This window comes from Simochromis diagramma, unplaced genomic scaffold, assembly GCF_900408965.1.
Source record: "Simochromis diagramma unplaced genomic scaffold, fSimDia1.1 OVJJ01000321.1, whole genome shotgun sequence".
In the NCBI taxonomy this organism is placed as follows: domain Eukaryota; kingdom Metazoa; phylum Chordata; class Actinopteri; order Cichliformes; family Cichlidae; genus Simochromis; species Simochromis diagramma.
The window spans coordinates 16,639,426-16,651,581 of NW_024386772.1; the positions used below are offsets into that span (position 1 = coordinate 16,639,426).

Consider the following 12,156-nt stretch of genomic DNA (forward strand, 5'->3'; position numbering starts at 1 on the left):
AGCCAGTGGAGAAATAGCCAGCTCGCCCTGCCAAAGTTAACAAACCATGTCAGGGAAACACACACTCTCACAGCCCTCCCCTCCCCTAATCCACTTTGTCTCCCAGTCTATCTCTACAACACCCCTAGTTCTCCACGCCTTTTTCTTTCTCTTTTCTGAGTCTCATTATCAGGCAGACACATCTCTTCCCAATCAATATCCTCCTGTCGATCAGAGGGTGAATGAGGGAGAGAGAGGGAGAAGGAAAACCAAAAAAAAAAAAAAAATGGAAGGATTGTTTGAAACCAGATGATGGCATGACAGCTGAGGAGGGGAGATAGATTTGTCGTCAGAGACGAAGAAGAAAGAGCAAGAAAGACCTGCAAAACAGATTTGTTAGTTTCATAGCTTGAAGGTGGCTGTTATGAATTTAAAATTCGAAAAACATGTAAAAAAAAAAAAAAGGCTGCAGATCAGCATTAGTATGATATGGATAAATGAACATAGATGGAAACACCCGCCAAAAACAAGTTGGATCGCTTAGCAGCTGCTCTAACCTTGACCTACGCCCATAACTCCCTTACGAGTCTTAAGTGCAAAGACAGGATATGAGATTTATTGCTATTGACAGAACCATCACGGCCCTTGACACCACAGTTTAACTCAAACAAAATACCATCATCACTCCCTCCCTGTTGCTTTCTCCTCCTCCTTCCTTCTCCCCCTTCTTCTTGCCCCATTACCTTTCATTCCCTAGCAACGTTTCTCCTCATATTCTCATACCTTTGATCTCCCATGTTACTTTTTTGCCTGTTCCTGCCCTGCGTATGTCCCCTGAAAATCCATCCCATGAGACAAGTGTCCTCTCTTGTTACTCGCCTGAAATGTGCCCTCAGTCAGCATGACTGTTTCATGAATATGAATGAATGAGCTACGCCCTCAAGTGTGACTGCGCATGTGTGGCTTCTTTTGAAAACTAATGAATTAGTAAAAATTATTAGTCAAACTTAAATATTTGAACACATAAATCGTCCGCTGTCACATGTGACACCTATCCAGAAGGATTCATTTGAAATCAGACTGTAAATACAGACCTTTTCCCTAAGCCCCTGTGGTGCTGTGGTACAGCAGCTGTGTGGTTAGTCATGTTTTGGGCTTCAGAGTTCTTGTTTAAGAAGAAAACACTGAAGTTAAGACTTCTGCACCGCAAAGCCAGCGCACACACCTGTGTAAGTGCTCCTGTCAGTCTTGCAGAGGGAGAAAGACTCAAAAGACAAGGCAAACGAGGCGTCTGCGAGTGTGTGCATGCAAACGCGTGTGGGTCCCTGCATACGTGCCCGCTCTGAAGTGCGCGCACTCACACGCGCGCACAGAATTGCACGGGGAATAGAGCTGAAAACTGCTGTGTAACCGGCATAAGCCTCACGCTTCCTCTCTCGCTTGTCTCCTCCTCTTCTTTTCCCCCGCACAACCCTCGTTTATTTTTAGAGTCTTTAGAGATGAGGGAGAGAAAGAGAGAGAGAGAGAGAGAGCGCAACTACCCTGTACGCTGTCAAAGAGTGCGTGGGCGGATGAGAGAGGGAGAAGCGGGGAGACGGAGGATGAAACTGAGGGAGGTAAAAAAGAGTAGGTGAGTAGATGAGACGCTCGGGGTAAGGCGGGAAGGATGGAAGGAAGGGAGACAGCGAGGAACAAAGGAACAAGTGGGGGAAAGTGCAAAGGAAAGGTGCACAGAGGGATTTGTGGGGAGAACAGGGGGAAGGTGAGGTGGAAGTAAAATTAGCAAGGGAGGGAGCATGAAAGACAGACAGAAAACAGAATGGGAGAGAGAATGGAGAAAAAAGAAAAAAGCTGTCTTATGTAACAGCTTGTGAGTCCATGTGTTTCTGTTGGTGCATGCGCAAGAATATAAAAAGATATTTTGTTTATGCGCCTGCACACGGTTTGCAAAAAAAAAAAAAAAAAGGATCTGCATTGTGCGTTTGCGTGTGCAACTATCTGTGTTCACGTGTGCGTGCGTATTCTTGGCAGGCTTCTCTCACTCTCGCTTTCAGACACCTGCCTTGTCTGCCTCTGAGGAGGCTTGGCCCATGTTAAAAGCCAGCTCGGTTATGTCTACTGCTAGGCTAAATGTTTACACCTCAATCATGGAACTGTTAGGCACTGATGCTCCTCCAATCCCGCACTCGTCGCCCTGAATGTCATCTGCCGTAACGCTGTTTCCTTCTGCTGATTTGCTGGGGCGGGAGAAATGATTACGGTAACACACTGTATTGATACTGTCACTCTCAAACACTCTAGGCAACGCTCCAAAACAATCACTCTCTTTGGTGGCTCATGGCTTTTGGAATCGGTTCAGACATAAGTAATGGGGAGGTTCATAATAAAAAGAGAGTCCTTAAAACAGAAGATGGGTCAAAAACTAAAACAAACAAACAAACAAACAAAAACCGCTCACCACTCAGTGGGGATTTTTTCATGACCTGATGTGAAAGGTGGAAGTGCTGCATGAACTTGAGTGAGGTGAAGATGAAAGAGGTCTCTTAATCGAAGCTGATCTTACCTGGTTGTGATGCTCGATGCCCATACTGATGGTGTTAATGAGAATAGCAATCATAATGCCCCTGCTGAAGTACTTGCTCTCCACAATGCCCCAAAGCTTCCTCCTCATACCGTTCCAGAGGTCCTTACAATGTCCAAAGCACGTCCTTTTCCGCTTCCTCTCTCCATCTCCCCTCTCCTCCAAGTGGTTCTCCTCTTTGCTCGTCTCCTTAACCGCATCCTCTTCATTTTCCTCGCCATTGGCGGAATCTCCCACAGCCCTCACTCCCTCCTTCAACGATAACGCACATATAGGGCAGTCCTCGGGATTTTGAGGGACAGACAGACTGATGGAATTGGCTAGTGGCTGAGAGTCGTGGTCTTGCTTGTTTTGGTGGGGGCAGTGGAACGCTACAGAAACAGAGTGACAGGGGGAAAAAAAGATGTGGATGCATCTCAAATACAGAACTTTTTTGTGTTTTTTTAACCAAGTATACAAAAGAAGTTCAGGTATGCACTAGTAGCACTGTGTGAGATTTATTATCTAAGAAATGCACGATCCAATCGGGCCGTCATCATGTTTTGAAAAACCTAAAATTCAGCTCTTGCTCTTATGTAATTGTACATCTTATCTGAAATAGAACTGCCAAATGTTACATAAATAAGAATATTCTCATTGTTATTTTCTGAAACCCTCCTACTCACATCTCGGATGCCTCAAATGATGCCGTTCTCCGTTCACATTGCCTCCACCCCGCCTGTTACCCCTGCCTCCACCAGCCGGCGGGGGCTTGCCCCTCAGCGTGTAATAGAGAGCTGCCGATCTCCTCTTAGCCTTGCGGAGGACATGGCAGACCAGCTGGAAGATCTCTTCGTAGCAGTCTCCAGGCTCGGCCATGCTGGCCAAGGTGGAGGAGGACAGGCACTGCGCCCTTTGCTCCTGCATCAGCTGGTGCTCCCGCTGTTTGGTTTCTGAGAACTGGGTGGCGATAACCACTAGGCACAGGTTGATCATGAAGAATGAACCGATCTGGAGAAGCAGAGTCAAAAAAGTTGACCCCGTGAGATTAAACCCAGTGCGACGGAAGACAAACTCCTGCAGGCATGTCAAAGTTTATTGTTTTGTTGTAAAAGCTCATAAATCAATGTTTGACAAAATTAACTAAAACAAAAACGCACAGATACGCCGCCTTATTTGAATAATCAGCCCATGGCTAAAGCAGATGTTGCTCATTTAGGAAACATGAAAAATGTGAAGAATTGTGGTCTTTCTTCAGTGGTAAATACACACTTGCCTATTCTAATACTGTGCTCTGTTCCTCCTTTAGAAATGGTAGCGCACATGCTAAAGGTCTCTGAAGGCTGGCTTCCCACCAAACCGAGACTGATTGGAGCAGACAGACAGAGCCAACACATGCCCAAAGCACAGTTCAGCGTCTGGCAATCTCTCTTTCTCTCCTTCTCCTTTTATTCTCTGACTCGACTTAATGCTCCCTCCCCTCCGTGCACTCAACATTAATTTTTACTTTTCTCACGCCTTTGCTTGACAAGCATTCCCCAACCACTCTCTCTCACTGCTTTCTTTTTTTGACACTGTTTTTCACAAAAGAAGTTTGATTTTCTTATCATGAGTTAAAGTAAGGTTTGGCAGCAGAGAGGTGATGAGGTTACCCGTGAACAGTACATGCTGACTGACCCTTTTAGTGGCAGTAATGGGAATCACTATGGGACTGCTGAAACTGCCTTTATTGGTGTGCTCTGAGCAGGTTACAGACCAATGAATAGATCAATACTGGCTAATGGTGAACAACTAAAAAAAAAAACAGACTGCAGGATGGATAGAGCAGCTTTTACCAGTGTTTCAGTTTTGTGCATCAAAAATCTGAACTTGTATCTCTCTGCTTCAGTGATATAAATACATGTTGAGTACATACATAGACATACTGCACATACATATCTATAAAACTATGCATTTTGAGATGTGATGCTTAATAAATCATTCACAGATATAAAATCCAAACCTAATGACATTCCACTTTTAGACTTTCATCCAAAGTGATCAAAGATGCAAAAGAAAGGTGAAGGAGAGAGCGAGGAAGCCGGAGGGAATGAAATAAAGCGGCTGCAGAGATATTTACAAAGAGAAAAAGAGAGAGGAAACATAGATGGGAGGTGTGTGAGAGGAGGAGAGATACCCATCTGTGGCCTGTGGGTCAAAGCAGGTCTGCAGGTGTGTGGGGCTTTGATTTCCCTCCAGGTTTGCATCTGCGTGTGTGTGTCTATTCTGTGATTCTGATCAGTAGACAGCTTTACGCATAATGAGCGAGGGCAGCCCAATATCACGCATTCAGACCATCACTGCATTATGCATGCATGCAAGCTCTCTCTCTCTCTCTCACACACACACACACACACACACACACACACACACACATACATATTCACATAGACAAAAGCATGTGTGATCACACACACGTCACCACTTAGATGGGCTTAGCTTATAACAGATTGCATATACAGCTGTAGGCAGAAGTTTGCACACACTCATCCTGGGCATGAATGTCATGATAATTTGGATCTTTGAATGATTTCTTTGAATGATTTCTGCTCTTTTTTGCAGAATGGAAGAACTTTAAAAAACTAGAATTGGGTGCACAAGTTTGAATTTATTTTAGATTTTTTCTAATACACATGGGGTCCTCAACACCTCGACTTCATGCTTTTGGTAGTAATCAAGAAGAGTCTGGCATAGTTAAGGTTGGATATTAGACCACTCTTCTTGGCAGGATTGAAAGAGTTCATTTGAACTGGTTGGTTTACTGGTATTAACCCATCTTGGACAAATTTTCATTACTGTTGAGGTTGGAGCTTTTGAAAGAACATTTCAGAAGCTCTTTTGTTTGCCTTCCTTATCCATCTGTTTTACTGCATCTATGTGATCATTCTCCTGTCGGAACATCCTGTGTGTACACACCTGGGTACAAATTGTAATTGTGTAGCTGTGGATTTAAGGTTAAGTTAAAAGATTGAAGGTAATCCGCTGATCCAATTTGTGCAATGTATCAGTACCACTGACAGCTAAACATGATGTTACCACCACCATGCTAGACAGTTGGTACGGTCTTCTTAGGTTTGAATACTTCACCATACTTCTCCAAAATTGTCAGTGTGGCTAAATTGCTCAATCTTTGCCTCATGTTATGATAAAACTTTTCTCTAGAAGGAATTTGTCTTGTCTATGTGGGTAGCTGAAATGTCAGTCAAGCTAGAAGATGTTGATTTTGGAGCAGGGCCTTTGTTCTTGGTCAGCACCCTCTCAGTCCATGATTATGTAAAGGTTCCTTAAATGTTGACAGTGATGCTGGTGTTCTAGCAGTTTCTAGTTCATGGCAGGTTTGAGCCTTGGTGGGTTGGTCCTGAACATCTTAATATATTTTGTCTCATCAGAGGGTGACAGGTTTGGTCTTATTCCAGACTTTGTGAAAGTGGTGACACATTTGAATAACTTGTGCTTATTGAAAAATGTTAAAACTGATGATCTTGGACTCTGCTGTTGTTTGGAAATGACTCAAAGAGACTTTCCCAGCTTGTGTTCGTCTACAGTTCTTATACTCAATTAGTTTTTTGGACTTTCCCACTGTTTGGTTATTGTTCAATGGGTTAGAGAAAAGAAAACAGAAAAAAACAAAACCTACCATTGTAGCCAGTCATGATCACTATGAGATGTTAACAAGACTTGGCCTTGTAAGGATAAAAGACACTGAAGATCCTTCAGCACAATGTATTAAAAGATTTAAGTTATTGTATGTAACTACAACTGTATGCGCTCCTATGCTGGATTCATCACATATATATTGGTATGACTTTTTTCATGTACACACAGGTAACTGCCTAATAAACGCCCTCTCGGGAGTGTTTAGCTCTTATACACTTACTCCCATTTACCCCCTCAGTTCACTCTGATATAGCTACTTTGGGTTCCACACTTGACAGTATATCAAGTTTCAAACAGACAAAGATGAGACTGTGTGTTTGACACTGTGGAGGTTAAACTTCTTTTTGTCTCTCAGTTTTGTACCCCAAACCACACACTTACATGACTGATTAACAGGCTTTAAAGCGCGGGGTGCTACAACGTCATAATGACACAACAGACGGAGAGATGGGGTGGATGAGGGAGTGAGAGTTTGATGAGTAAAAGACAGTAAATGGAAGGACTACAAAGGAAAAGAATGAAATCATTCAAGGTGACCCTGACTGTGTGTAGAGCACAATAAGGGCCCATTGAAGCGTGTGGCTGAAAACTTCTCATGGTGTCAGCAATGCTTCCACGGCATCACTTAAAAACGTTGGGTGGCTGCCAAACAGACTGGAGCTTTGCAAGGAAGCTCAAAAGGAGCAACACATTTGTGTCAGTTAGTTACACCAAAACTATGTGGGCATTTCCGCCACAAAGGGAGCAGTCTGTCTAGAGCAGTTAGACGATATCTCTTAATCTCTGTAGCTCTCATACTGAACCCGAAAACAAAGGAGCTTGTTTTGTTTGGTCAGTTCTTAGTGCCAGATTGCAGCAGTTTGGGCATGAACTCTGACTGCAAATCAGTGCGATGATGTAATCATCTGTTGGCCCTTAATGTAATTGGAACAAGAGGGGTACGTGATATGAGACTCTAGACAGTGGGTTAGTACAAACCAGGAAAAAGCGATTATGCTGTAATGTGACACCACATCCATATCTCGCAAAAAGGTGATTCTTGCACTGAAAATGCCAGCCTGAGGTCTCATCTGCCACAGTGGATGGACTTTAGTCAGCAATCACATCAGCAATAACAAAGAATTGGACGCAGGATTAAAATTCAAATACCCCCAAAACATTTCCCTTCCCTCTGATTATACATCTTTTTACATGTACAGCAAGCGTTATAAGATCTTTCTCATAGTAACATTTTTTAACGATTGAAACTGCTCTTCTACTCATGCCTGGAACTCAAAGTGCATACTATAAGCATCAATAACCCATTCACAAACACCTGACTACATCAGGTTTAACTCAGGTTTCAGCATCTTGCCCAAAGAAACAGGTCAGAAGAGCCAGGGATTGAACCATCAACCTTCCAGTTAGCAGAAGACTTCCATTACTTTTAGAAAGTATCAGCACTACAAAGTTTCTCATCTCCTTTCTTCTGCCATGTTATCTTCCTGATCTTATTTTGCCTTTCTTTTACTGTTCACCTGCTGATGGGAAAGTGTAAAATCTGTGACTTCTGTGGCACTGTCTATTGTACTGACACAGTGGGAATGAACAGAGTTTACAGGCAGTCAAAAGCATGTGAATGCAGCAAAAACAATCCAACCCTCATTGTGTTGCTGACACTGTATTTCCCATATAACTTTTGCACAGAGCATGCACATGATAAATTTTCCCTTTCGGCACTTGATTTTTTGTGTGGTTTTCAGCAGTCCATCAACTTGTACTTGTTTTTTTACTTGCATTTTTCTACTTCTCACTCAAAAACAGTTCAATTAATCACTCAGAGGGTGTTTACTGACATATAAATGTAGCAATATACTCACACTAGGAGGCAGTAGTCTGTGTTTTTCTATAGTTTATCCAAACGTTTATAATAATTAAACATGTGATACACTGGAATGTTAGTAGAAAGTACTTACAATGATGAGTAAGATGAAGTAGATGAAGTTGTAGAAGGAGTGGGCATCCATAACATAATACATTATCTCAACCCAGCCCTCTAGAGTGATCACCTAGGAGGAAAGATTTGACTCAAAGTTAACATTTGCAATTTGTGCTCCAGGGTTTGCTTAGCATTATATAATTTTTTTAAAAGACTTACTTTGCCACATATTTATCTACTAGTGAAGGACAGTTTTTTATCACCTTGAAACTCCTCTACATAAATAAATACATATATAAAACCAGCGATTTTTTAATTTAAAAAATAACATGGAGTAATGAAAAATAAGTAATAGGAAAACCAAGGAAAATAGACAAGTAAATGCTTCTTAGGTGCAAAAAAAGAATGAAGATATCTAATTAAAAACAAATAAATGAACAAAAGAACACTGAATCATCAGCACCAAATAACCACATTCCAAAAAGAAGGTTATTTTTACTACTCATTACCCTTAGCACACAAACCTACCTGGAAAATTACAATCCAGGCGTAGACAATGTTGTCAAAGTTGATGGCACCTTTGTGGGGGTTAGTACTCCCAGTGTGGCACCGAGTGTAATATTGGTTCCAGTTTATGCATAGCCCTATTGCTTCACCAGCACCACTACTGTTAGCCAGAGGCTCAGGACTCAGGCCCAGCGCCTGTCTGTGGAGAGCGTCCTCCTTATCCAGGCAGCATATGCGTCCTCCTTCGCGTCTCGCTGGCACGTCAGTACATGACATTATGCCATTATCGGAAGCCAGGGAGCAGATGAAGGGTCGTTCATCATCTTCCTCTGGCCGGTAGTATGGCGCAGGCAGGGTCATACCTGATGGGCTGGAGACAGAACAAATAATAACGAAGGTAAGATGTTTATGGTATTTTATCCCAACACATAAAATTGTACATGAACTTAAATGAAGTATTTCACTTACTTCATTTAAGGAGCACTGTACCAAGAGGTGGGGGGGGGGGGGGGGATATGAGTGATGACTTAAGGAAAGCAAGGGAGTATTTCCTGTGATAGCATGCTTGCCTTCTCTCTACTGCACACAGTCACGATATATATACACACATGGCTGTGTCTTTTGACTAATTTCTTTCCAGTTCAGACAAAAAAAGCTTTAGGGTGAGCTTTAGGTGATATGTACAGTATTTCTATAGAGGCCACACCTGGCAGACACCTAGCAGACAGTGCTTGAAGCTGCTGCAGTAGACCAAAGCTGTGTTGACAGGTGTGGTAGGGAGGGTTAGAACATGTGTTGCCAGGATATTACCAAAAAAAATGATGTTAGGAATTACATAATATCCTTTTTTTGTGCATAATTTTGGAGAAGTGTGTGAAAAATTGTCCTTTCACCTTTAGTTTTCCAGCAGAAGTGGTTATTAACTGTTTGTTAGCTGCTACTGGATTTCACTGGCATGAATACAGAAACCAGATAATGACAATAAACTTTGTTTGCTTTTTATTTATTGGGTTTGCAGTTTGAGTAGTTACTAAATCCTTACAGCAGTATCTGTGTTTTCTGTTTTTATTGCGGTTTCTCCTGTTTGGTGGAGTAGGGGTGGCTGATGTAGCTAAAATAAGGATACAAAAGATGATTCACAGTATTAGCATATGTTTTTCACCCAACAAACTCAAGACAAAGCATGATACACAAATAGTTTTAAAATGATATAATAGTTTATATAAGGCGAGCATCCTTGCTTTATTTTACAAAAATAAAATGACAAAGCTGTTTTTCTCCATAACAGAAAACAGTGATAATCTTCAATTCAGTTCTGCTGTTGTTTGAGAAATCATAGAGGATGCACTTTAACAATTCTCTGCTGAACTATCAACACAAACATTTTGAGGACTAAACATTTTATATATTTGAAGACTTGAGATTCAAAAGCCTGTAAACATCAGAAATGAGAGGACGATATATATATAAAAAGATCTCAGTGCATTTTGCTTCATGCCCTGCAAAATTAGACAAAGCACCTTTTCCAAGACATTGTTTTTGCCACTTGCCTTTTCATTACAATATGTCTACCAATCATAGCACTACCAATCAGAGGGTACAAAGCACATCATGAGATAATTAAACAGGCAAATTGCCATTTATCAGTTTTGGAGACTGTGATCATAATATTTGCCACCTTCAGGTGCTATTTTGCATCTTTACTTACTTGAAATGACACCAGTACACTCATTTTGAAGCTATTTAATTTTGGTTCCACATTTTTATTCTTTCTTATTGACACAGCATTTCATTTTATATCCATCCTACATTTGTCTTTATTTATTTTGAGCACAGTGTAGTTACAAAAGTATGAATTTACTTAAACCTTACATACTGTTTGGATCTAATTTGACATATTTTGGCATGTGACAGCAGTAAAAATTCTGTTAGGCTGAACTTTAATTACTTTTTTTAAATGTAGCGACTGAAAATACATCAAAACTGTTGTACAGGTGCTCAAAATTTCTGAACAGTAAGGTTGTTCCTGTCGTGGTCTGGGTGGTTTTCCACAGCATCAGTTCCTCCCCACTGGGTGGAGTCTTTGTTGCTCCTCACCTGATGGCAATCGTACCAGCAGTATTTATGACCGGCGCACTCAACTGGTCTTCGCCAGATTATCTGCCAACTTTAGTCAGTTCTCGGCCTCACGTCCGTTCCCTGGTGACTAATCGTGTGTTTTAACCGAATCTCTGTTTTTCTCGTCAGCCTCTGAAACCCACCTACCAAGCTCTCCTGGATACCAGTTTGCTGCCTGCCTCCCTGCATTGCATGCAGCACCCACCTGGACCTCTCCTGCCTCCCCCCTCCACGCAACCCCCACCTGCAAGCTTGTAAGACAGCTCAGTGTACTATCCTTAGATTCACTCGCAAACCTCTGTGGGATTCCCCTGACTGCTCTGTCCTCTGTTTCAGTGCCCTGGCCCGCCACAGTTTCCCCTGCCCAGTACCTGCACCCAGTTATCCCTGCCATCTAGTTATCACCACAGTATTTTTCTCTCGCCTCAGACATCTAGTTTATGTTCATTGATTCTAATCTGCACTTTCTGTTAGCCTCTGAGCATTGTAAAATAAAATCTCTTTTCATTACACCTCACCCCTGGCCTCCGGTTTTGAATCTGCACTTGAGTCCATCCCATGTCCACGGGCCACTGCACCTGACAGTTCCAGGTGGTTTTAGGAAATCTTAAAACTGTACAAGCCATGATGATGTGTATAATTTATGGGACAGTGGTGACACAGTTCAAGGGGGAAATTGACACTGTCACGAGAAGTGTCTGTGTTATCGCCACATTCACTCAGGTTCCCACAGAGACAGGCGCCTGGTGGTCTCTGAACGATCCTGATGGTATCTTGAAACAGCGAAACAGCAAATCTCCTTTCACATACTATATGACAATGGCACCGCTGCTCTCTGAAACCCATTATATCCTACGGTTTAAACTGCATTGTTTGCTGCTGCGTAGCAAATAGCAACACAAGTAGAGCCATCCCCATCTGGGGAGCACTCACATGTGCAGCGACCGTGGCGCGCTGAGACATATATTCTCACAACCAACAGAAATGAACAACAAGAGAGAAATGTACACATAAATATAGTAAGGAAAAAGACCATGAACAGGTGCAAAGATGTCACAGTACATCTACAGCGCAGCAGTCAGTGGTATATAAATTTCAAGGCCATTCACTTAACTTAGTGGTCAGCTGCCTTTTATGTGAATGAGCCACATCAAGGCAACTATATGAGAGATCACAGGTTCTGCACGTAATGACGAACTAACATTCATTCATAAGCTCACACTCTTATCTTGGCCAAGGATACTTTGACATGCAAACAATATTTTATGTCTTTAATGGTTATACATGGTTATTTAAAACAAATAAAAAAAATTTTCCTTTTTTGATATTTTCATTAAATCTAGGCTTCATATCGTGGGTGAAACAGGATATTGCCATT

The 12,156-nt window shown here is 42.0% G+C and overlaps 1 protein-coding gene across 4 annotated transcripts in view; it reads right to left on the reverse strand.

The window, feature by feature from the left end:
* The window catches only part of cacna1ia (calcium voltage-gated channel subunit alpha1 Ia), a 194,008-nt gene that overhangs the window by 54,212 nt on the left and 127,640 nt on the right, over window positions 1–12,156 (reverse strand). For all 4 annotated transcript variants that reach the window (XM_040052996.1, XM_040052979.1, XM_040052987.1 and 1 more), the window contains exons 7-10: window positions 8,682–9,030; window positions 8,191–8,283; window positions 3,226–3,550; window positions 2,543–2,931 (exon numbers count right to left, since the gene is read on the reverse strand). In XM_040052996.1, the coding sequence (XP_039908930.1) occupies window positions 2,543–2,931; window positions 3,226–3,550; window positions 8,191–8,283; window positions 8,682–9,030 (1,156 nt within the window). The remainder of the gene's footprint in view (window positions 1–2,542; window positions 2,932–3,225; window positions 3,551–8,190; window positions 8,284–8,681; window positions 9,031–12,156) is intronic.